The sequence below is a fragment of the Polypterus senegalus genome, chromosome 11, assembly GCF_016835505.1.
Source record: "Polypterus senegalus isolate Bchr_013 chromosome 11, ASM1683550v1, whole genome shotgun sequence".
Taxonomy (NCBI): Eukaryota; Metazoa; Chordata; class Cladistia; order Polypteriformes; family Polypteridae; genus Polypterus; species Polypterus senegalus.
Window position 1 is genome coordinate 123,782,371 of NC_053164.1, and position 27,583 is coordinate 123,809,953.

The 27,583-nt window shown below is 38.3% G+C and overlaps 1 protein-coding gene across 2 annotated transcripts in view; it reads right to left on the reverse strand.

Annotated features, from left to right (window-relative positions):
• The window catches only part of bmp1a (bone morphogenetic protein 1a), a 415,384-nt gene that overhangs the window by 39,339 nt on the left and 348,462 nt on the right, over window positions 1-27,583 (reverse strand). The window contains exon 14 of one of the 2 annotated variants that reach the window (XM_039769599.1): window positions 15,152-15,312. In XM_039769599.1, the coding sequence (XP_039625533.1) occupies window positions 15,152-15,312 (161 nt within the window). Of the gene's footprint in view, window positions 1-15,145; window positions 15,313-27,583 lie in introns of both variants that reach the window. The other variant, XM_039769597.1, reaches the window with a different exon arrangement.

The following is a 27,583-nucleotide window of genomic DNA, read 5'->3' on the forward strand; positions in this document are numbered from 1 at the left end:
CAAGGCTGCGGGTTCGGATGGAGTATCACCACGACTGCTGAAGGCCTGTGTGTTGGAGCTAGGGAGTCCTCTACAGCGCATCTTCAACCTGAGCCTGGAACAAGGGAGAGTCCCGAGGTTTTGGAAAACATCTTACTTCACCCCAGTCCCAAAGGTATAACGTCCTAGTGAGCCGAACGACTTCTGGCCTGTCGCTCTGACATCACATGTGATGAAGTCCATGGAGCGGCTGCTGCTTTACCACCTGAGGCCACAGGTCTGACATGCCCTCGACCCTCTGCAGTTCGCATACCAGGAGAAGGTGGGAGCGGAGGATGCCATCATCTATATGCTACACCAATCCCATTCCCACTTGGACAGAGGCAGTGGTGCTGTAAGAATTATGTTTCTAGACTTCTCTAGTGCCTCTGTCAAGCTGACAGAGATGGGAGTAGATTCACACCTGGTGGCATGGATCGTGGATTATCTTAAAGACAGACCTCAGTATGTGCGTCTCGGGAACTGCAAGTCTGACATTGTGGTCAGCAACACAGGAGCGCCGCAGAGGACTGTACTTTCTCCAGTCCTGTTCAGCCTATATATATATCGCTCTTCCAATACAACTCAAGAGTCCTGCCACATGCAAAAGTTTGCTGACGACACTGCTATCGTGGGCTGCATCAGGATTGGGCAGGAGGAGGAGTATAGGAACTTAATCAAGGACTTTGTCAAATGGTGCTACTCGAACCACCTACAACTGAACACCAGCAAAACCAAGGAGCTAGTGGTGGATTTTAGGAGGCCCAGGCTCCTCATGGACCCCGTGATCATCAGAGGTGACAGTGTGCAGAGGGTACAGACCTATAAATACCTGGGAGTGCAGCTGGATAATAAACTAGACTGGACTGACAATACTGATGCTCTGTGTAAGAAAGGACAGAGCCGATTATACTTCCTTAGAAGGCTGGCGTCATTCAACATCTGCAATAAGATGCTGCAGATGTTCCATCAGACGGTTGTGGTGCGCGCCCTTTTTTACACGGTGGTGTGCTGGGGAGGCAGCATAAAGAAGAGAGATGCCTCACATCTGGACAAACTGGTGAGGAAGACAGGCTCTATTGTAAACACGGAGCTAGACAGTTTGACATTCATGGCAGAGCGACAGGCACTGAGCAGGCTCCTGTCAATAATGGAGAATCCACTGAATAGTATCATCTCCAGAAAGAGGAGCAGCTTCAGCAACAGACTGCTGTCACTGTCCTGCTCCACTGACAGACTGAGGAGATCATTACTCCCCCACACTATGTGACTCTTCAATTCCACCCGGGGGTAAATGTTAACATTATACAAAGTTATTGTCTGTCTGATATACCTTCATTGTTATCACTCTTTAATTTAATCTTGTTCTTTATTAGTATGCTGCTGCTGGAGTATGTGAATTTCCCCTTGGAATTAATAATTAAAGTCTCTCTCGCCCCCCTGAATCTTGTCCTGATGCCAATCCAGGCTTGCTGAAAGGTGAACCCTCACAGTAAGTATGAGGCTCTGTACACTATGGAGCCAATAATCTTGCAAGGACCATTCTGTATTTTGCTCCATTCATCTTTCCCTCAATTCTGACCAGTCTGCTTGTCCCTGCTGCTGAGAAGCACTCCCATGATATGAAAAGGCTACCACCATGCTTCACCATAAGGATGGTAATAGGAAGGTGATGACAAGTGCTGGGTTTTCAACACAATGATTGGAGTTCTGCATAAAGAGTACATCTTTTGTTTCAGCAAACCAGAGAACCTCTAACTTTGTTCAAATGAATATTGGGTCCGTAGTCACCTCTTTGACCAAGGCCTTCTTGCCTTTACAAATGGTTTTATACCTTGCTCTGATCAATGTCTCACAATATGATCACTGAGATCTACAGAGAGTTCTTTAGTCTTCATGGCTTGACTTTTGTCCAGCCATGCAATGTGAACCTTAGATACACAAGTGTTTGCCTTTCTAAATGATGTCCAATTAATTCAGTTTGTCACAGGTAACCTCCAGTCAATCTCTAGACACATCTCAAGGATAATTAAAGCAAACAGGATGCGCTTGGCCACAATTTGGAGTACCACAGCCAAGGGTCTGAAATCTTGAATGACATGCTTCACTTTCCATTTTAAATAAATTTGCAAACCTTCCTAAAAACATGTTTTCACTTTGTCATTATGGGTTACTAAGTGAAGATTGATAGGCAAAAAAGGCAAATTTACCAATTCAAAATTAAATCTACCCACAATAAAGTGTGCAGAAAGTGACTTAATCTAAATACTTTCTGGATCCACTGTTAATTTGGCATTTTTTAAGTGCTGTTACTGTCTTTTCTCTTGATAGAGATATTGTAGTAAGTTAAGTTACTGTTGATCATTAATTGAAGATCCCAATGAAGAGAATGGAATGGCTAAGTAATCCCATGCCGAGAACTGTTTATTACTTACCAAATGTCTAAGTCACACTTACAGGGGGCCAATTTAGAATAGTTAATTAACTTAACATGCATATCTTTTGGATTATGAAAGGACTACCAGTCTAGTCTACGTAAAAGAAATCTCATACGGATATCAGGAGAACAGGTAAGCTCCACACAGAAAACTACCAGGTACAGAATTTAAATGCAAGACATTGGTAGTGCAAGGCAGCAATAGTAGCCACTACCCCACTGTGCAACCCTTTATACACCTAATTCATTTGTAATCATTTTGCTTTCATATTACTGTCCAATCTTGGTACTATATGCAGTTGACAATATCATAGCATAATGAATTTGTTGGTTTTCTTGTCTTTATATACAGTAAACTGGGGTGGCTTTAGAAGTGAGCTGTCTGGTTTTCTATATTAGTGCTTGTGTCAATCCACAATAATGTAGGTCTCTTTGGTTTTGGACATGAAACTGCACACCACAGCCAAGAACTCTTTTACTATGTTGATGAGTAATTTTTTAACCTATTAACTTTGGCTATAAAGTTTAAACTCTAATGTGTTCAGGTTAGTGTACATACTGTATGGAGTTTATAGCCTGTACCTCCAAGTCTCTGAATGTTATGCTTGCTGACAACTCCATAGTAAGGAATGCTTACTTTACTGGAGTTTTTTGCCAGGTTTATTCAAAAAAGGTTTCAGGAAATGAGAGCATAAGAACATGAGTAAACAGCATATTATGTAAGTTGACTTGTATTTTCTATTAAGTAACATGTGGTTATGTCATATCATTTTCTAACCCACTTAATCCACACTAGGTTCTTTGGTGGGAGATCTTTTATGGGTGGGGGCCTTGAGCCTATTTTAACTAGCATAGGGTACAAGGCTGGAACAAACCTTGGACAGGGTGCCAGTTCATCGAAGGGTGAATATATCCCCACACACCAAAGACATACCAGGGCCAAATTTAGCATCTGCAATTTACCTAGCCTGCAAATGTTTGGACAGTGGGAGCAAACCGACTCAGACATAGGGGAAACATGCAAATTCCACACAGTGAGGGCATGGGAATCAAACATTGGACTCTCTACACAAACTTATGATTTTTTAAATATACAGTATTATTGCTTATCATGGCACCAATGTGTGGTGACACACAGCATAAATTGTTAGTTGGACTTGAAAGGGGGAACTTCACATATTATGTGGATATGACAATACTACTGCTTCTGCTACACATTCTTACATGTTAAAATATAATCAATAATGCTAAATTAATTATGTTGTTGAAACTAGGAATTAAAAGTGTATAAAAAATTGATAATACATTTTCATTAGTGGACAGACACTTGCTGTGATTGCATTTGAAAGCAAATGTTCTTTTGGATGGGAAGACCAATTCATGCATTAATTTTCCAAATCTGCTTATTCCAATATAGGGTCTTGGGCCAAAAGACCATTCATGAATCATAAAGGATTTACTAATCCTAGATGGGCCACTACAGGCCACACTTACATCTTGCCAATTTACTCTTACTAATGGACCCAACTTGTAAAATGCCTTAAGATGAAGGAGTAAATAGCATTATCTAGATGAAATTCATGCAATCTCAGTAAGAACAGGAAATCTGCACACAGAAACGGGGCTGGAATTTCAATCCAGGAGATGCGAGAAAGCAGTGCTACTCCATTCTGTGCATAATGGACAAATGCATTCTGGTGCTACTTTAGTTGTAGTACAAGCACCCTAAGGTAATAGTTTAAGTAAATATGCCACAGATGGACGAAACGCATTTACAGTCTATGCATATAGAGAAAAGCCAAGCAAAATGACACCTTTCACTGGCTAACTAAAAAGATTACAATATGCAAGCTTTCGAGGCAACTCAGGCCCCTTCTTCAGGCAAGATGTAATCAGGAAGAAGAAGGAGCCCGAGTTGCATCGAAAGCTTGCATGTTGTAATCTTTTTAGTTAGCCAATAAAATGTGTCATTTTGCTTGGCTTTTCTCTACATTCATAATGGCCAACACAGTACAGCACCCTAGTACTACAGTCTATGCATGTGAACTACAATATCTACAAAAAACCTGAATGTACTTAAATGTTTTATATTTGGATGCACTGGAGTTTCATAATTTACATCCAGAAAACTTAAAATTGAATTATAATAACTGGAGGACTCTTCATGTTAATACTTATTAAGTTAATTTATAGTTTTATGTATTTAGGAAATTTTTTGTACCACATCTCTACCAATACTACATACCTATGTTTGCAACTGTTCTACTTTACCAAATTGTTTCAACTCTGTCAGGTTAATTAGGGTGTGCTTTTAGGCTGGGGCTCTAAGTCATTCAGGGATATTTAGGTAAATCTACAGTAATTTGTAACATAAATAAAACTAAAGAACAAAGAGAAATGAAACAAGTGTAATAAATATACTACCTACATTTCCATGAACTTCAAAGGAAAATGTGTTTGTTTATTAAATTCTATGATGTTTTGCATACTATCCTGTCACAGAACAATTCTAAGGGATTTTCATATTAACCTACATGAATGAGTGCCTATTTTGTATCTGTTGTACTAACATAACATAACATTAAATTCATTAATGGTTGTAAAATTGGGATTTACCTGAGTTACATAAGGTTTACAATATTTTGTTTTGCAGCTCAATGATACTTTTCAAAGGGTAATGGGTAACAAAGAAAAATTAAGAAACTTAAAAAGGACTTTTCTGAAGTGTGACTGCAGATCTACAGGGAAGACAAGTGTTAAAAGAAAATAAAATCTGCACTATACTCTGATGAATTACTATAGGCTGATGTACCAGTGTCTTTCCTGTTCATTACAATTTAATTATTCATGTCTTGTTCCCAGGGATAGCTTTCATAATTTCACAAGGTTATACTTTGAGTCTCCATAGTGCTATGATTTCTTTCCACCTAAAGTATCTGGGGAATGTATTTTTTATCAAAAATCAATTTCTGCAGCATACACAAAGGTACACATAAAGTATCCTTTACAGCAGGCACGTTTTTTGCACTTTTAGGTAATATATTATATGGTTGTTGCTATGCATACAAAATAGTAATTTGATTAAAGTATACTTTAAATAGTGAAGGTGAAAAGTTGGAAAATGAAATGGCCTAATGATGGAAAGGTACACCAGGGACCACTTACTCAGTGATCGTAAGTAAACCGTTATTTTGTACACAGGGTGGGCCATTTATATGGATACACCTTAATAAAATGGGAATGGCAGGTGATATTAACTTCCTGTTTGTGGCACATTAGTATATGTGAGGGGGGAAACTTTTCAAGATGGGTGGTGACCATGGTGGCCATTTGGAAGTCGGCCAAGAATAAAGTTACGTTAAAACCAAGCACACCATTGTTTTTCTTGTGAAATTCCCAATAAGTTTGATGGGTCACATGACCCTCTTCCTATTGAAAAAACAAAAGTTGGATCCAAAATGGCCGACTTCCAAATGGCCACCATGGTCACCACCCATCTTGAAAAGTTTCCCCCCTCACATATACTAATGTGCCACAAACAGGAAGTTAATATCACCAACCATTCCCATTTTATTAAGGTGTATCCATATAAATGGCCCACCCTGTATATTATTTTTAATGAAGACAGCAGTTCGAAAGCAGAGAGTTTCCTAAGGTTGGCACATAAACATGTACAGTTACTACTTTATTTTGCTTTCAGTGTTTAATGCATAAGTGCACTTCATCCATTGTTTAGGAGTTTGGATCACGTGCATAGATGTTGTCGTGTGGAGCAGTCAAGATTTCCTTATGCCTACGTAGGAAATTCCAAACTGGTGTTGTATGAACATGAATTCAGCATTGTAGATATGCCTCTGGGATGGACTAACACCCTGCCTAGTGATGTTTCCTGCCTTGTGCTTGGTAATATTATAAATGGGCTCTCAAACATCAAATCATTAAAAGGATTAAGTAGGTTTGAGAATGTTATGTAATTACTATATATGTCTAAAAAAAGTGTCGCTCAGACTGTGAAAACAGTGTTAAAAGCATTAGCGTTAAAAGGGTTAGCGTTAGTAGTCTGTATCATTATTATGGTTTTTACACTTCTGACTTTGTACTTTTAGTGTTTTGCACATTTTACAGTAGGAAGATTAGATTTAACAAAGATTTCATTTTTCAAGCCAACAATACAATGTTTTTTACACGTTTTTTTTATGCTAAGGAGGTTAAAATCAATTCAATTCAAAGATAGATGGAATCTACAGCTATATCTGCAGCTTTGGTTGGAATCAACCCTGAACATGATGCAAGTCCATTGCAGGACACACTTATATACAGTATATAACAGACTACCTTTACAGTACATATTAGGCTTCCTAGAGCAGGCACATTTAAATGGTGTACTGCTTAACACTGTTGCCTCATGGAACTAATATGTAGTGTTTGAGTAGATGGTCAATGTCTGTGTGAAGTTCACACTTCCTCCACGTTTTTTCCCAGGTTTCTTGCACTATTATTATCATTGTTATTGTTAGAAATGTCAAAACAGATATAACAAACTACATTCTTTTTAAAAAGGTAACCCTGAATTATATAGATTAGATCTGGTAATGTATGTATGCATTCACACATGTATGCATTTATTATTGTAGGGACTTCATTTCTAACAACCTGCATGACTGAAATGAAGGCCAGGGGACATTATTTTAACAACCTTCAGTGCGTTCTTTTCAGAATTAACATCAGATATACAAAGAACTTTTGTAAATCGTTCTGCTGCAAGGTTGTAGATTAATTTAGCAGGGAAAATAAATGGCATGTATGTAATTTACTTTGTGTACAAGAACACAGTGGGACCTGAGTAATATGGTGGCTAGACTGACTCCATATCTCGGAGTTGACTTGTTCACGCACTTCATAATGACGGATAAGCAGGCACTAACTGGCATTGATGGGGATTATGGATAGTTTGAAAGACAGAAAAAATTCAAGCATCTTAAGTTTCATATTAAGCAAAATGAATCCCTCTGTTAGTAAAGCAAACTGAGAAATTGTAAGGCTAGGAAAACCATCTCTGTGTAAGTATCCAAACCTAAACTAATTTAAGATTTTTGATTACTTTTTAACTCTCGGTAAGAAAATGGAAATGACAGCTCTCCTTTATATTGTGAAACCTACATGTTTGTACCGAATGACAGGTATACATTTAAAAACTCAACAGTTAAAAACAACAAAACATCAGTACATAATTATACATACAGTATAGATTAAAAGAATACAAGTTATACACTAGAAGATTAAGAAAATATCTTTTTTGCAATTTCACATAAACACTTAATAGAATGACTGACAGGGAGAGGTTTGAAAGGCCAATGGGAGAAGGAAACAGAGGATGCACTGACTTTGCAGTATCATGCAGTCTGTTCCCGTCCTCAGGTAAGTAGAAAACCTGCTCAACAATGACTGATATCAGTTCCACTCCAACCAAACTCCACCTCTTCAGTCCTCAATCTATGAAAACATCTCAGCCCAGAAATCTATCATCAGTTGGCAAGGAGACAACCCTGAGAGATTTTTTTTTCTACCTTTATAATTTTTGTCTTGTCAATTTTTTTTTAATTAAATGGGGTTTATCGAAGATGAAACCACAGCTCTTTTAATACTTTTGTCTACTTATTTTACAGCAGAAAATAATGCCAAGGACACAAAATAAACCATAATACCACACTGTCAAGTACACCTTGTTTGTTAGATGAATATGGTATTTGAACAACAGCCTCTTGAACTGAGTCTTGTAATATTTAAATTTAATATCTTTTTTTAATTTATTTATTAATTTTATTACAATCAATACATAGCAATCAAGTTTTTACAAAAAAAAGAATTATGCTAAGAACAGATCGATCCCCACCCCTGAGAGAGAGAGCAAGCCAAACGGTGTAAGATTTAAGGCTTGTAAAAATACCTAAATTAATAAATTCTCTGTGCTTTATAAACTTATTTTAAAATATTACTGATTAGATCCTGCCATGTTTTGAAAAAAGTCTGTACAGATCCTCTAACTGAGTATTTGATTTTTTCCAATTTTAAATAGTATAACACATCATTTTCCCACTGACTTAAAAGAGGAGAGTTTAATATCAATGCTTCAAAGTCTACACTTTTTTAGGAAATTATTTGATTAATTATAAATTTCTGATTTTTAATATATTAAAGAACAACACATAACTGCTAAATTTGAATCACTGTTATTTCAAAATACTGGTATACAGCCAAACTAAATCATGACTAGGCAGTCCGCTGTAACCTTACTTGTTAAGTGACATATAAATGGAATTATTTTTAAAATATGTATGATTTAAGCAGTAGGTCAAGTCGAGTGTTTTGCATTAATGCATTAAGAGTGATATCATATGGGGAAAATCTATGAAGTAAAATGCTAACAGGTGCAATTTCAGTGCTTTGTTTGCCTATTTGCATTAAATCAGAGTTCAAGATACTATGTTACTTTAAATGCTTGTTATCTGAAACCATGCAGAAATGTATCAGAATCTGAATTTCATTAATATTATAACATTACTTAATAAATTAAAAATACATTTAAAATACATTATGGACAGGGCTCCTTTGACATCCGTGCACCATCTACAGATGGATGTGAAAATTCTGTAAACAATTCAACCTCAAATTAAAAAAGTTGCCCAGACACTAGGGTTGTTAAATTATGCAAAAACACTTCAAGATACACAGCACTACCCAGAGTGGAATAAACTGCAAGTGCAGCCATTAAATAAATTTCCAAGTCAGAAAATTTCACTGACTAAACCCTCCATCGGCAGCAACTTTTCTTACCTGTGCCAAGTCTCTAAAATGCACCCTAGGTGCATTTCCCTGATAAATCACAGCTGCAGTCAAATTTCAGAGCAAAACAAAGCCTTTGGTTTTTTCTTATACAATATGGAAATCTGTACAAAACTTTGGCAGAGATACCGTGGGTACAATAGTGTTGATTTGCATATCGGACAAAGAAATAAACACATGTTCTGCTTTGTGATAGATTAAGGTTTGAATACTCGTATGAAAAATAAAATAATCAAATACAATTGAACATAGGTTAAAACCTCTACATTCTACATATATACTTGTGTTTTACATGTCTTTTTCGCTTAATTACTATTATTTTTGCTTGTTGTACCTGATGGGTGCACAGATGCAATGTTTGAGCAAATGTAATAGTTGAAAACACATTGTATTGTAAATTGTTACATGATCAAGGAGAAGAGAGGAACCAGGACGCTTTCAAATGTATATATGGAACTTGGGCAAAATTGGTTATGATGACTCAAAATGCATTAAACACACTTATTATTTTATTATCTGCCTGCTATTTTGCTCTTTGATCCTAGATTGAGAAGATATAAGGTCATTGGTCCATCTCTTTTTATGAATTGATATACTGTCAGTCTACTTGTGTTTCAGAAAATGAAGTAATTCAATGTACTAACTGTTGCGTTGTAATGATCTTTAAGTATTACTAAAATATAAAACCAGATCATGCCACTTGCAGAAATTCTCTTATGATTCTGCATTAACTGATATTGTACTAGCTGTGTTACCTGGCTTTGCCCATGAAATTTCATAAGACAATAGGCCTCAGTTATAGTGCACAGTGTTAATCAGATGTATCAGATGTACTATGTAAGTAAATGAATACATCTCTGTATACAATATTTGTTTTTTCCCCCATGGGCTAATGTTTTAGTTCACTGTGGAGCACCTTACTTTTGAACATGATACATACTATTAGTCATGAGTAAAACATTTCTTCCATACTGTAGATCAATTATAGCTTTTCCTATTGACTTAGCTTTTGTTAATGATCATTGCAAAGCACAATTTTAGAGAAAAAGTATATTCTTTTGAATTCACTTAGGCAATTATTATGAATTTTAGGAATAAATACAACTTTATCCTGTAGCAGATCTGGTAAATGCATTTACAGACTGCACATTTACTTGTCCCATGGAATTAACCCAACCTTTTAAGCACGGTACAGATAATAATGGGTATAAATAAAAAATATTGTGAATTACATACAATGTCCACCTTCTTTTTGTTCTGTTCATAGGGACCCCCTTTCCTGAGCTATGCAAGCATTTAAGCTGATCAAGGCAAGACATCACTCTCAGCTTGTGTTGAAGTGGGTTGGTATGCTGTACTGGCAGTTATTTGGTTATGCTTTGCAAACTGGACCATAAGGGGCACTTCACAGTCCGATTTCCCATGGGACACCTTAGTTCTAAGTAATATTGCATGTATTTTACACCACATCATTAAACTCAGAAAGATGCAGGCGGAATAGTAAGTACTGCTTTCACCCAAGGAGGCCACTTGTTAACCATGTCTTTTTTGAGCTTTACCTAATTTTTTCTACATCAACTTCACATATCATTTCACATGCAGCTTACCAACTTGAATCTTTAGCCTATGCAGCAGAAGTATGTCAGGAAATGCCAGCTGGGCTTGTTTATACCACCAGCAATAAAGCCTTTACATTGTCTCACAGTGACTGTAATTTTCATCTTTGGCCATCTAGGGTTTGTGGGACAACATTTATGCTTAGTCACCCTGAGCCCAGTTATTCCATGAAAAGGGCAGGAATGGCTGTTGTATCTACTGAATTTTGCCTTGAACTACACTAGTGACCTGAATGAGGTATTTGATAAAACTGAAGGACTCCTAACTCCTGATGAACTTGCATGGGATGTGAATGGTCTGCTGTTTGCCTAGTATTCTGTTCCAGTGGCTATAAATTGGATTTATTTTGAAAATATGCATATCCTTGTTTGTCCATAGGGTGGTGTGTTACTTGTCACTTACTCTTTCCGCATGTGACTGTCCATTATGACCTACCACAGCTGTAGTCACCCCACTGCAGACACAAAAGGGAAGAAAAATAGATGCTTCCTATTGACTGGAAGGATGTACTGACTTCTAAGTGGCTATATGAACTGATAACTGACATTTCAGCTGCAATAACTATCGCGTATGGGGTGGCTTTAAATAAACTGTGCAGCCCTTCAGTTTGTTGCAAATGCCACATCTACTGCTTTGAGCCAAGCGACAGCCAAAATAGCTGCTATGAGAACTATCGCTCTTGAGAACTAGATAACTCTAGGTTACAACTTATAGGCGTTCTTGCAAAAAAAAAAAAGTAAATTAAGCCTTGCAAGTTCAAGAAAACAATTTGCAGAGGTGTCCCAACTTCTGTTGATTATTTAATAACCTTATGTCCATCTCAAAGCAGAGTTGGAACAAACTGTTACTACACCCCCTGAAGTACTACTTGGACAATATTTCAATGATAATGGCAAGAAAACAGTAATTAACAAATGAAATGAGGCAGAATATTATTACCCTTAGAAGTAAAGGCCTTTCCTTTAGAACAATTGCAAATAAAAATCAAAGTGTCCGTGTCCACGATGTTCTACACCATTCAAAGACATTTGGAAACTGCAAGAAACTCTGATAGGAAAAGATCTGACATACCCAAAGACACAACCCAAGAAGACAAGTTTCTGAAGGTCACCATCTTGCATGACAGGCGCCTCACAGCCCAGCTTTCAGAACAGACTTTCTTTTAATTCTTTTTGACATGAAACACAGTTTACACTTAGGAATTTACTTAATAAACCCTATTTAAAAATAGCAGCAGTTGCTGATATTTTGTAACTATATTCCTACAGCAAATAAAACCCTATAACTGGATACAGTGTTTTAGGAAAACAGAAGGATGAGTGGATATTACCTAGACTATGTTTAATATTACATAATAAGCATCTTTTTAAGCACAAGTACTTTCTTAAATCTGTTCATGCTCTCCAGCACATGCTTGTTACCATGCTTTTATAAATAATAAACTCCCCATTTACTGTAAAATTTATTATTTTTATTATGTGAAACAGATGATGTGTTGGTTTGTACTGCTGTATCAGAGAACTGGAGTCCTGAGTTCAAGCTCTAGCCTGAATGACTTTGTCTTTAGGTGTTTTTCTCTGGACACTCCAGTTTTTCTTCCCCATTTCAAATTTATATGGTATATTAATTGGAAGCTTTAAATTGACTCAGTATGAGCTTGCGTGTCAATGTAAATATATCCTGTGATAGACTGGCAGTGTATCTACCGTAGAGTTGGTTCCTACATATACCATATTTCTGATACTGACAAGAATGATTGCAGTTATCCAATACATTCATGGCAGTTTGAGTGGATAAAAAAATTTGAATAATGTATGGAAGGATAGATAAATAAAAACTATTTTAGAAAAAATAAATGTATTTAAGTACTCTCCTTTAAAATCTATTAATTTTGGGCCACTGTGCAGTGATGTAACATGTACTATTTTAAAACACAAAAAACTAATTAATTTGAAAAATAAAAAAAAAACCTTTATTTGCTTTTTTAAAGTAATATAGTGTTTTAGACCTAGACTAACACATTTTTGTTGTGGTGTGAAGTAGTTGGAGTTTACAGTGGGTGCTTTTTTGAAATGAAAAACTTCTATATTATATACAGAATCAGAGATTTGAGAAGGAGCTATACTGGTGATCTTTATTATGTACATATTTTTCTGTTTTTGTTTTCTTTTTACCATGAACCCTTATCTTTCTTTTAATTATTTTTACATTCCTTTAATTTTTAACATTTTTGCCCATCTCTGTAAATAGTTTTTCTTTGAGTGTCATTTGCACTAGAACATTGTGATTGTGCTGCTTGTTGTGGATTGACACAGGGTTGTACTTTTATTTTTGATCCTTGATTTTTGTCTCTGTATTAGATTGAAAAGTCAGCTGACTATTTCACTACCCTTTTTGTTGTCTGTGACTCTACTTACCCTCTGGTTTGACTCATACTGGGACTTACAAACATGTGGTATCATATTTCTGGTCACAGTAGTCGAATAAACCATTAGGATGAGAGAGAAAGAGAAAGGACAGAACAGTGTGAAAAGAAGTTAGGAGACCTGGGTTCACTTCCCGGGTCCTCCCTGCGTGGAGTTTGCAGGTTCTCCCCGTGTCTGCGTGGGTTTCCTCCGGGTGCTCCGACTTCCTCCCACAGTCGAAAGACATGCAGGTTAGAGGCATTGGCGCTTCTAAATTGTCCCTAGTGTGTGCTTGATGTGTGGGGACGTGTGTGTGTGCCCTGTGGTGGCCTGGCGCCCTGCCCGGGGTTTGTTTCTTGCCTTGTTGGCTGGGATTGGCTCCAGCAGACCCCCATGACCCTGTAGTTAGGATATAGCAGGTTGGATAATGGATGGATGGACAAGTGTTTTGACAGCAATGGGCTATTCTTTTAAGAACTGATTCATGTATTGCAAAGTTTGTTGTCTATGTTTTTAATCATGTCTATTTGCTGATTGCATCATTTTTTAAAATGGGAGTAGTTTTGGGAGAATCATTGTTGAAAGAGTGCTTTCAGCTTGGTACTGGCAGCTTTTTGTTCAATAGCAGTATGTAAGGAGGTGGAATCAGCAGTTGTAAACATTGCCGAGAATGGAGGAAAGGTGAAAGAAAGCCCAAGAAGTCATAGGGATAGGGATGAAAAGGCTGTTGATTAATAACTGGCTGTGTTGGTCTGGTATTGGACTACTTCATTGAGCGACTGCTGACAGAGCAGAATATTGAACAAGTAGGTGGAAGGAGCAGAGAGAGATAGGGAGATACTGGTGGAGACAACCACTGGTGGCTGGAATGCTGGATGGATGTGGAATGCTAAAAGCACTGACGGAGGCAAGCACAGAGATGCTGAATCACTGGCTGAGTTGAGTGTCTGTGTCCAAGTGTAGAAAAGAACTTATGTGGTTTAGTGGAAGCAAGGGCGTGTATGGCTTAAAGACAGGGTGGAGCAGCAAATGTCATTTGTGCTCTAATGGACCAATTTCTGTTGTGTTTTTGATACTTAGAATTTAATGGAAAGACTTATATATTGCTTTCTTATTTATTATTGCAGTCCTTGAACCAGATCTTTTTAAGCTACTGCTTGCACCTTTTTTCTAAGAAATGCACTTTTATATAAGGAAATGGCATATGTCATACTCATTTGCTGCTGGTCTATCCTTGGTTCAAAACTACAAATGATACCCCAGGATTAGGATAATGTCAGGTGCCAGATGGCAGGGTTTCACAGAAAGACACATAAAAAAAGTGTTTCAGAAAAATTAACTATAACTGTACTCTCCCTTAGAAGGTACAAATAGGCTTTGGGTCACTGCACAGTGATGTGATGTATGCTATAAAATCCTTTTTTTACTTCACTTTAAAACACAAACATGAATATTTAAGTTGAATAACTGTTTTTTTTTTCAATAATACAGTGGTTTAGAGGTAGACACATTTTTTTTGTGAAGTTTGAAAGTTTCCTCTGTGTTATCATATTTTTAATTTAATGGCAATGTTTTGACTCTGCATGACTGAATGAGGATATTGTGTATGCTTGTGCATGACTGTGTTTTATAGTTCTCTAGCTTTTCATTCAGATTTGGTTTCTGCTTTGCAATCTGTTTCTGCTAGAACTGGCCTGTGATTATGTACTGCAAAAAGAGGAATTTTGACAATGGATAAATGACTTAGCAAAAGAAAAGCAACCTATGCAACTGCAAAAAGATTTCAGAGTCAAAGAAATTTAAAGTGTTAATTAAACGTTATTACACTCACGTCGTTGCCCTCAGTCTCAAAGAATTCAAACTGGAGGGAGATGCGATATTGAGTGGGTGCAACAAGCTGCCACACACAGTTCTTGTTGGGGGGATACTCCTTGGGCCATCCTGGGCTAGTGATGGAGCCATTAAGTTTTGTGAGGAACCCTCCACAGGCAGCTGCATAACAAAGGAACAGAAAAAGCAGAGTATAAAAATCAAACATTATAAAATGCACATATTCAATAAAGAAGCTCAAGATTCACATACTAAAGGTCTGTAATAATATTTTAATGTAATGTACTGCATGCCTCTCATAATCGAATAATAATACAGATGCATGGGAAGACTAACCACAGATACCTCACTATGTTTCAGGGTGTAATGGCATCCATACCGTTCCACATGTCTGAGAATACATAAGATTTGAATGTAGGATCAATGGCCAACCATAAGCTGCTTCTCCTTACTTTAGATGTAGGAACATGGTGGCTGGGAATACCTTAAGAATTTAAACTGTTGGTGTCCATCCCCAATAATGATGGTGCAAATGAAGGATGACAAAGGAGCTCAAAGTAAAGTCAATCAGTTACTGATTTTTTCAGAAAAGCTCTTCGAAACGTACCATGAATATAAAGTGTTTTCATAAACTTTCAGGCAAACATCAAACAATATGATTAATTCAGGAGTTAACTAGATGACTTGTGGCATTTTTATGAATTGTTTTAGTCAGTTACAAGACAAAGGTTTTCACTAACAAAAACATTTTACTCCAAATAAAATGAAATCATTGTAGATAGATAGATAGATAGATAGATAGATAGATAGATAGATAGATAGATAGATAGATAGATAGATAGATAGATAGATAGATACTTTATTAATCCCAAGGGGAAATTCACATATTCCAGCAGCAGCATACTGATAAAGAACAATATTAAATTAAAAAGTGATAACAATTAAGGTATAACAGACAGACAATAATTTTGTATAATATTAATGATTATCCCCCTGGGTGGAACTGAAGAGTCGCATAGTGTGGGGGAGGAACAATCTCCTCAGTCTGTCAGTGGAGCAGGACAGTGACAGCAGTCAGTCGCTGAAGCTGCTCTTCTATCTGGAGATGATCCTGTTCAGTGGATGCAGTGGATTTTCAGTTATGGACAGGAGCCTGCTCAGTGCATGTCGCTCTGCCATGGATGTCAAACTGTCCAGCTCCGTGTTTACAATAGAGCCTGCCTTCCTCACCAGTTTGTCCAGGCGTGAGGCATCCCTCTTCTTTATGCTGCCTCCCCAGCACACCACCGCGTAGAAGAGGGCGCTCACCACAACTGTCTGATAGAACATCTGCAGCATCGTATTGCAGATGTTGAAGGGCACCAGCCATCTAAGGAAGTATAGTCGGCTCTGTCCTTTCTTACACAGAGCATCAGAATTGGCAGTCCAGTCCAGTTTATTATCCAGCTATACTCCCAGGTATTTATAGGTCTGTACCCTCTGCACACAGTCACCTCTGATGATCACAGGGTCCATGAGGGGCCTGGGCCTCCTAAAATCCACCACCAGCTCCTTGGTTTTGCTGGTGTTCAGTTGTAGGTGATTTGAGTAGCACCATTTAACAAAGTCCTGAATTAGTTTCCTATACTCCTCCTCCTGCCCACTCCTGATGCAGCCCACGATAGCAGTGTCATCTGCAAACTTTTGCATGTGGCAGGACTCCGAGTTGTATTGGAAGTCTGATGTATATAGGCTAAACAGGACTGGAGAAAGTACAGTCTCCTGCGGTGCTCCTGTGTTCCTGACCACAATGTCAGACCTGCAGTTCCCGAGACGTACATACTGAGGTCTGTCTTTAAGAAAGTCCACAATACATACTACCAGGTATGAATCTACTCCCATCTCTGTCAGCTTGTCCCTAAGGAGCAGAGGTTGGATGGTGTTGAAGGCACTAGAGAAGTCCAGAAACATAATTCCCCACTGCCTCTGTCCAAGTGGGAGAGGGATCGGTGTAGCATGTAGATGATGGCATCCTCCGCTCCCACCTGCTCCTGGTATGCGAACTACAGTGGGTCGAGGGCGTGGCGGACCTGTGGCCTCAGTTGGTGAAGCAGTAGCCGCTCCATGGTCTTCATCACATGTGACGTCAGAGCGACAGGCCGGAAGTCATTCAGTTCACTAGGACGTTATACAGTACCTTTGGGACTGGGGTGATTCAAAATGTTATCCAATACCTTGGGACTCTCCCCTTTTCCAGGCTCAGGTTGAAGATGCACTGTAAAGGACTCCCCAGCTCCAACGCACAGGCCTTCAGCAGTCGTGGCGATACTCCATCTGGACCTGCTGCTTTGCTGGCACAAAGTCTACTCAGCTCTCTGCTTACTTGGGCTGCTGTAATTGTGGGTGGAGGGTGCAGTACTCTGAGGTAAGAGTGGGTTAGGGTGGTCAAACCTGTTGAAGATGACCTGTTGTTCATCTGGATTGCTCTCTCCATGTCTCTCTCAATGGTGGCACCCCGCTTCAAGCTGCAGCCAGTGATGATCTTCATCCCATCCCACACTTCCTTCATGCGGTTATTCTGCAACTTCTTCTCCAGCTTTCTCCTGTACTGCTCCTTCACCGCCCTGAGCTGGACTCAGAGTATCTTCTGCACGTGCTTGAGCGTATGTGAAGCAAGAACCCTATTTTTTGCTTATATTGTACCTCCCGTTGGTAGCAATGTGTTGCAGCATTTTCCAAGTTCAATGTTATCGTTTCATCTCTCTCTCCTCCTTGACATGAAACTGGCTTCTTAATACAATCCTTGGACTACGGCTGCCCCTAGAAAGGAGTCCTGGGCAGCTCAAGCAATATTATATTTATTTTATATTTTATTATAAAATATATGTATACATGTGTTTCATTAAATAATTGCTCAAAGATGCTCATTTTATTTTTAGATATTCCTGCAGTTTTTTAGTTGCAATAAAGTGAAATAATTACCCTTTTCATTAATCAAGAAATGCATTTTTTTTGGTCATGACACATAATACAGTAGATGATGAAAGTCTGTTAGCACATTATAAGCCATTAACATATCAGTATCATTTATGCAGAACATATGGCCTATTTGTGAAAATCAACATATGACTTTTAATATTCATGTTTACCTTTCCTAACTTTAACTGCTTTCAATTCTAACAATCCAAACTTTCTGCTAGATCCTTTTTAAATGAATAACATAGCCAATCCATTCAATCTCTACAAGAGTCCTTTTTGTTAAAGAGTTGTGAAAATTAAAGTGGCTCAACATGATTTAACCATTAGGAAAGGCTTTTAAACACTGCAGTTCACCCCATCCAGTAATACAGATGTGAACATGTTTCAAGTTTGTAAGTCAGCTTGAAAGGCATTCCTGCACTGGGCTTGGCTAAAGTAAAATGAAATTTTATTGTCAGATTTTTTTCTCTCAGTTATTGAGCAGGTTTATTGAAACATATCAGTGTATACCTTTTAAAATATTGAATCTTCATGTTATCACAATCAAACTAGAATACACTATTAATATTTTTATATAAAAAATGAATATAGTCTTTAAAACATACTGTATTAAAACAAGTACAGTCTTTAAGAAATACTGTATTAAAAAGAACTATTGTCTTTAAGATACAGTGTACCTTTTCATAGAAATGATTATAAATACAAGGTCAAATATCAATATAATTTCTACTTCTCTTATATTGCTACAAAGACCATTTTAAAACTTGACCATTATGAAAATGTACAATTAATTAATTTGTGTCCATGAATAAAGCAATGTATACACTAACTGTGTTTCTCCACAATTATTTTCTCTATATGACCTTGGTTGAATGACATAATATATCATTCTGAAAACTATCAAAATTGATTCAAAAGTGAGTACAAAATATTAAGGTATGGGAAATTTACTGGAAAGTAAAGGCCTACTAACATATTAATTGCATTTCATATTTAATTCACAACTGACTATGGTTTTAACATACTTTCTATGACAGAATGACACCGTAGAAATCATTAGACATTAATTTAAATTGAAAACGGTGTTTAAAATTCCTGTGTAGTGTGCTAGGTTTAAGTAAAAAGATCATCACTTCTTGAAAATTAAATCATTCTATATTCACGCAAAATTAATCTAATTTATAGGCATTTTTCTCTGTGTTCGATACTAACTTGAAAGAAAATAACAATATAAATTGACCTCACTTTTCAGCACGTTCACAGCCCACAGCCATAGTTGCTACAATGTCACATAATGTAATCCATTTGATATCTTTTCTTTAATCATTTCCTTTCATCTATAAAAAATTCCATTGACACCAACCACACACTGCCTACACCCTAAGTCAGTTGCTTTCTGCCAGGTGCTTCATTTAAAATAAAATACAGTTCATGTGATAATGTCACCTTACACAACATATCATCTTTTTGTAAAAGCAAAATAATAAAAATGCCTAATCCAATAGTGAGCAAGTCATGTTGATTAGCAACTATAACTTAGCCCAGTTTATGTATGTGCATGTCTGCTCCTCTCATGGAGTTAAAACCCTTTTCAGATTTGGTTCCTGCCTTAGCGTCCATGTCTCACAACCATATAGCAAGACAGGAACCACCAGGACTCTAAAGACTTGGACCGTCGTCCTTTTGCATAGATATCGGGAGAGCCACACACCCCCCTTTCCAGCAACCTCATGATCCCATCTGCTCTCCCAATCTGTCTAATGACTTCATAGGAAGAGTCACCAGAGACATGAATGTCACTGCCAAAGTAAGTAAATCTCCCGTCAAGGTCGACACTCTCTCCGCAGACAGACACACTGCTGATGGCTGTGTTCAAGAGGTCATTAAAGGCCTGGATCCAGGACACTCGCAAGCCCAGACACTCAGACTCCTCGCTCAAGCACCCCAATCAGAGCCTCCATTGACTCCAAGAAAATCACAGCATCCTCAGCAAAGTCAAGATCCGTGAATCTTTCTTCACCAACTGATGCTCCACCACTGCTGGACCCCATGACCTTGCCCAACACCCAGTCCATACAAGCACTGAACAAAGTAGGAGCAAACCCTGGCAAACCCTAAAAATAAAGCAAATTCAGCCGAGTTCACTTCCATCCATCCATTTTCTAACCCGCTGAACACGAATAGGGTCACGGGGGTCTGCTGGAGCCAATCCCAGCCAACACAGGGCACAAGGCAGGAACCAATCCTGGGCAGGGTGCCAACCCACCGCAGGACACACACAAACACACCCACACACCAAGCACACACTAGGGCCAATGTAGAATTGCCAATCCACCTAACCTGCATGTCTTTGGATTGTGGGAGGAAACCGGAGCGCTCGGAGGAAACCCACACAGACACAGGGAGAACATGCAAACTCCACGCAGGGAGGACCCGGGAAGTGAACCCGGGTCTCCTAACTGCGAGGCAGCAGCACTACCACTGCGCCACCATGCCGCCCAGAGTTCACTTGTCACTACTAATAATGTACCCATTGTTTATCTATACTAATAAAAGGCAAAGCCCTCACTGACTGACTGACTGACTGACTCATCACTAATTCTCCAACTTGCCGTGTAGGTAGAAGGCTGAAATTTGGCAGGCTCATTCCTTACAGCTTCCTTACAAAAGTTGGGCAGGTTTCATTTCGAAATTCTATGCATAATAGTCATAACCAGAAGCTATTTTTCTCCATTTACTGTAATGGAGTTGAGCTCGAAAGCCGTGGGGGGGCGGAGTTTAGTGTGACATCATCACGCCTCCCACGTAATCACGCAGTACGTAGAAAACCAGGAAGAGCTCGAAAAACCGCTGATGAAAACATACATTATATAATTAAGAAGGCAGCGAAACAATTAGAAGCGAGCGAGTGACATATAAAACCATATTCAGCGGCTCACGTGAACTGACACAGTGCGCAGACAAAAAGCAACAGTTCCAAAGAGTGCTGAACAAAAACCGAATTACACTGCTACGCCAAATAGACAAACCACACGCCGTGGCGTAATAGTAGAGGCTTCGCCTCTAGCTCCGAAATTCGATTCCCGAGAGGGGATGCACTGAGTATGTATGCACGCATTTTTATTCATTTTACCATTGCAACCCCTTGGTTTGAGACGTATGAAAAAATATGCGGTTAACGCAGAAAGACAGATCACCAATTGAAGCTTTATGAATAATGGATACTATATTCGCCATCAATGATTGTTTTGGTAAAGCCATACTCAGTGTATTCATTAGATGAACGGTAAAAAAGTAAGAGCGAGGGGAGGGTAACTTATTGAGGCACGCAGGCAAAACCACAATAGCACGCTGGCTCGATGTACTGTAGTGCGCCAACTCGATCTGAATTGTGCGATCACATTCAAAAAATATATCTTTTCAAGTTCTATTTAGTCCATATGTGTCAAACTCAAGGCCCACAGGCCACATCCGGCCCAGCATGTAATTATATCCGGCCCGCGAGATCATTTTATATACTGTATTATTGTTATTAATGGCCCGGGATATGAAGCGCTGGTAACACAATAAACTACAGATCCCATAATGCAGCGCTTCAGCTGCCTTGCCTAACACTTACCGCTAATCAAGTCTAGCTTATGATGCTGCAAGTTATTGCGAAGCTAGCCCACACGATGCCAAGAGAAAAGGTGATTCTGAACATAGAGCCTTTAAAAACCAATGGGAGGCTGAGTATATGTTTACTGACATTGCAGATAAACCCGTGTGTCTCATTTGTGGAGCTAATGTGGCTGTAATTACAGAATTTAATCTAAGACGGCACTATGAGACAAAACATCAAGATAACCTGAAAGACCTGAATGCAATGCACAAGATACAGAAAGCAGAAGAGTTAAAGAAGAATCTGACACTTCAGCAGACGTTTTACCCTGCAAAATCACAAAGTGATTTCAAGTGAAGCTACTTTTATGGGAGACACAAATGCACCAGTGCAACTTGCCCCACTTTCCCTGTTGCCAAGTAATGTTGAACCAAGTCGGCACAACGGTGTTCCCAAACACGCACTTTGCTGATAAACTGAGCGCACTGCGCACTGAGTTCGCACGGCGCTTTGGTGACTTTGAAGAACAAAAAATAATTTTGAGTTGTTTTGAGTTTTGTGGAAACTGCACCTGTGCAGATTCAGATGGAGGTGATTGAGCTGCAGTGTAATGGCACACTGAAGGCAAAGTACGATACTGCAGGGCCCGCACAGTTTAGTCAATCCATTCCGCAAAATGCTCCAGCTCCGTCTACATGCGGCTCGAACCTTGTGCATGTTTGGTAGCACATATCTGTGTGAGAAGCTCTTCTCAGTCATGAAGACTAACAAAACAGCACACAGGAGTCGCCTCACTGATGAGCACCTGCAGTCCATCCTGAGAATCTCCACAACACAGAACCTCACACCAAACATAAACGAACTTGTTGCCAAAAAAAGATGCCAGGCGTCCAGCTCTGATAAAATGACATAAGAGCAAAGACAACTGAATGATTTGATTTGTTATTGCTGAAAAGAACAAATTTTATTTATATTTCCAGGTTTTGTTATGCACCATGTTCATATTTGAATTTGTATAATTTTGACAGGATATATTTTTATGGAGAGCAAAATCTTTTGGGATATTTAAAATTTAAGTTTATTTTTTATATAAAATTACATAAGAGTAAAGAAATTTGAATGTTTGTTCTTTTAAAGTTTACTTTATTTCTAACTTGTATAATTTAGACAGGATATATTTTTATGGAGAGCAAAATATTATAAGTTATTTAAGGTTTGAGTTGATTTATTCCGGAATAATATTCTGTCAACTAAATAAAAATTCCTTCTATTTAAAATTTAAATAGAACTTGAACAGATATGATAGTTCATAATATCCACGCAGACTTGCACGAAAGAGCGGGAGTCATCCGTTTTAACAAGCAGCGTATTGCACTGATATGAAATAGCCTGCCCATTTAATTATTTAGGAATGGATAAATAAATTAAGATTTTGTACAAATAATGTTTTTCATTTTTCTTCCTTCATGGATTCTGGCACCCCAGCAACAGTTGCTCGACCCCAAAGACTATATATATATATATATATATATATATATATATATATATATATATATATATATATATATATGTGTGTGTGTGTGTGTGTGTGTGTGTGTATGTATATATGTATGTATATATGTTTATATGTGTGCATGTGTGTATATGTAGATATGTAGATATGTATGTATATATATGTTTATGTGTGTGTGTGTGTGTGTATATGTATATAAGTAGATATGTATATATATATATATATGTTTATATATATGTGTGTGTATGTATATATATGTATGTAAAACAATTACATTGACAATCAGCTTACGTTATTTTCAAAATGTTTCCTTTTCTTTTTCATTACTTCTTTAACACACCACTTCTCCGCTGCAAAGTGCGGGTATTTTGCTATACATACATACATACATACATACATACATACATACATACATACACACATATATATATATATATATATATATATATATATATATATATATATATATATATATATATATATATATATATATATATATATATATGACACTCATGACAATGACAAAACAATTACATTGTCAATCATGCTACGCTATTATTAAAATGTTTCCTTTTCTTTTCATTACTTTAACACACTACTTCGCTGCGAAGCGCGGGTATTTTGCTAGTCTTTACTAATAAAGGGCAAAGCCCTCACTGACTAACTCACTCACTCACTCACTGAATAACTGACTGAATGACTCACTCATCACTAATTCTCCAACTTCCCGTGGAGGTGGAAGTCTGAAATTTGGCAGGCTCATTCCTTACAGCTAACATTAAATACAGCCGTGGACATTGCGAGATTGCACGAGCACAGCTGAGAAGCTTTGATGCATGTACTCCGAGCGGCTCACGTCAACCGACTTTGCAGGACTGGAAAAGATTAAATTAAGTTCATACACACACTACCGCTAAATATTCGCAGGCAAATCCACAACTTAATACCGGGAATGCCTGTTGAACATCTTACATTCACGAGTACCGATTTGGGTGGTGAACACTTCGATGAATAAAACCTCTTTGTATACAACATTGTGAGTTCGGCCCTCTGGTTGTAATATGACCAAGCTGTGCGCTGAGCTTACTCTTGAGCATGCAACGTACAGTTGGCCATGTGAACAGTAATCTTCTTTCAAATCTCACAGCTTCGATTACTGCTGTCATAATCGGTTTGAGTTTCATGGTTTGTTTCAATTACGACGGTATTTGCAGGACTTGTGTTGAAGTGACATTTGGCATTTGTCAAGCGTTGTAAGCATACAACCGGTTTCATCAATAACTTCACATCCAGATTTTGAGTTTAAACATTCATAAACATCAAAGTGTCAACTACTGAAATCGTCACCTGTGAATATAAAATGTTTAAGAGGCATTGGCGGTTGTCGAAAGGTGTAAAATATTTGGCCATTTCGGTACACTTGAAAGCGACAACCGAACAATTCAGCAGCAGCCATCAACTCACATACAGAACCATAGGTGAAGGGCTTAAGCATTTCATTCTTATAGTGTTCCTGTGTAGTATAATTATCTCCTGTACCATCGTCAATCCACACCTTGAACCTGTCCCAGTCATTCAATACATAAGAGCCTGATATGGCCGTGCAATATGTAACAAAGAGAATGGAAAAGGCAGGTGCCATCTCCGGGCATGGAAACCACTCGGTAAGTGACAGTTCTTTGATCGATGGTGATCACCTCGATAGACATGTTAATGGGGGTACGGTTGGAATGACAAAGGAAACAAGTACCTGAACAATGTAATTGGAATGACAAAGGAAATGGGTACCTGAACAATGTAAAGGAAGTCTAAAATACCTACACAATAACCATAATCGTAATAAACGAACAATAAAACAGCGGAGAAGCCGTGGATTAAATAAAAAGGCTGTAGTTATCAGCAGGGAGATGTGAATCCCGTGGCGAAGCAAGGAAGGGAATGTAGAGACCGGAGCGACGGACGGTCTTATATAGGCAGGCAGCCAACAACGTGTTGAGGCATTGGGATGGGGGACAAAACGCCGCCTCACACGGTGACCGAGCTGCAGGCTATGGACATATATATGTATGTAAGTAGGATTCAGTTAGCGTTGGGAACCCGCGTACCAAATTTCTTGAAGATAGGCCCAAAAGTAACAAAGACCGTTGAAAAGTTCGATATGGCGGCCAACAGTGGCATCATACCACCGAAATAAGTACATACATTGGTTTCGGTTGGCGCAGGGAAGCCGCCTACCAAATTTTGTGAAGATGGGGCCATAAATAAGAGAGTTCAACATGGCGGACGTTGTTGACCGTTATAACCATTACATGTAGAATTTTGAAATGAAACCTGCCCAACTTGTGTAAGTAAGCTGTAAGGAATGAGCCTGCCAAATTTCAGCCTTCTACCTACACGGGAAGTTGGAGAATTAGTGACATTGGAAAGTTCAATATGGCGGCCGACAGTGGCGTCATACCACCGAAATAAGTACGTACATCGGTTTCGGTTAGCGCAGGGAAACCGCCTACCAAATTTCATGAAGATGGAGCCATAAATAAGAAAGTTCAACATGTCGGACGTTGTCGACCGTTATGACCGTTACGTAGAATTTCGAAATGAAACCTGCTTAACTTTTGTAAGTAAGCTGTAAGGAATAAGCCTGCCAAATTTCAGCCTTCTACCTACACGGGAAGTTGGAGAATTAGTGATGAGTGAGTGAGTGAGTGCGTGAGTCAGTCAGTCAGTGAGGGCTTTGCCTTAGTATATATCTATACTAATAAAAGGCAAAGCCCTCACTGACTCACTCTTCACACTTGACAAAGGCACCTTGGCTGCCATTAGGTATCAGGATGACATCCTTGGACCCATTGTCAGACCCTATGCTGGTACAGTGGCTCCTAGTGCACGACAATTCCTGGCCTCATGTGGTGAGAGTATGCAGGCAGTTCCTGGAGGATGAAGGAATTGATACCATTGACTGGCCACCACACTTTCCTGACCTAAATCCAATAGAACACCTCTGGGACATTATGTTTTGGTCCATCCAATGCCACCAGGTTGCACCTCAGACTGTCCAGGAGCTCAGTGATGCCCTGGTCCAGATCTGGGAGGAGATCCCCCACAACACCATCTGTCATCTCATTCAATGCAAGCACCGATGTTGTCAGGCATGTATACAAGAACACAGGGGCCATACAAAGTGCTGCGTACAATTTTGAGTTGCTGCAATTAAATTTGGGCAAAATGGACTAGCCTGCCACATAATTTTTTCACTCTGATTTTTGGGGCGCCTTTGAATTCAGGGCTCTGTAGGTTGATCATTTTCATTTCCATCAAACGATCTTTTTTTCGTTCCTAACACATTACCCAGTCTATATCAGTATACATATCCAGGAGGATTTCTTTTTCCCATTGAGATCTGATGTGTTTTCAAAGTGTTCCTTTAATTTTTTTGAGCAGTTTATGTATCTATATACAGTATATGTGTGCATATATTTATATATGTTTATATGTGTGTGTATATATATATATATATATATATATATGCCAGCAACACTCATGACAATGACAACACAATTACATTGTCAATCATGTTACGCTATTATTAAAATGTTTCCTTTTCTTTTTCATTACTTTAACACACTACTTCTCCGCTGCCAAGCGCAGTATTTTGCTAGTATATATATATATGGGCCAGCAACACTCATGACAATGACAAAACAATTACATTGTCAATCATGCTATGTTATTTTTAAAATGTTTCCTTTTCTTTTTCTTTTTATATATAGATATGTGTATATGTATATATATATGTATATATGTAGATATGTATGTATATGTATATATGTATGTGTATATATATGTTTATGTGTGTGTGTGTATTGTGGACACGGCCCGGACACGGGACCTCTTCCGGTCCCTCACGGCGTCCCGGCCGGTCGCGTTCCCTGGCATCCCTGACAGCAACACTCATAACAGTGACAAAATAATTACGCTGACAATCATGTTACATTATTTTTAAAATGTTTCCTTTTCTTTTTCATTACTTCTTTAACACACTACTTCTCTGCTGTGAAGTGTGGGTATTTTGCTAGTCCAGTATAATTTGCAATCCAACCTAAAATTTTTGATACCTAATACATTATTTGAGCAATAAAAGGAAATGCACTTAACAGTTGTACCTTCCCTGTTTTTTGTTTTTTTTTTTAAAGGCAGTGTTTCATAAGACAAAAAATGGTGAGCAATTGATGTTTCCTTTAACAGGGATATAGAAAAAGATAGTCATCCACTGCTCTTTCATGATTTGGTGACCTTTTCATGTTTGGTGGTTCAAGGTTTATGTGTCCCAACTAGCCACTGATTTCCTTTCTTCGGCCACT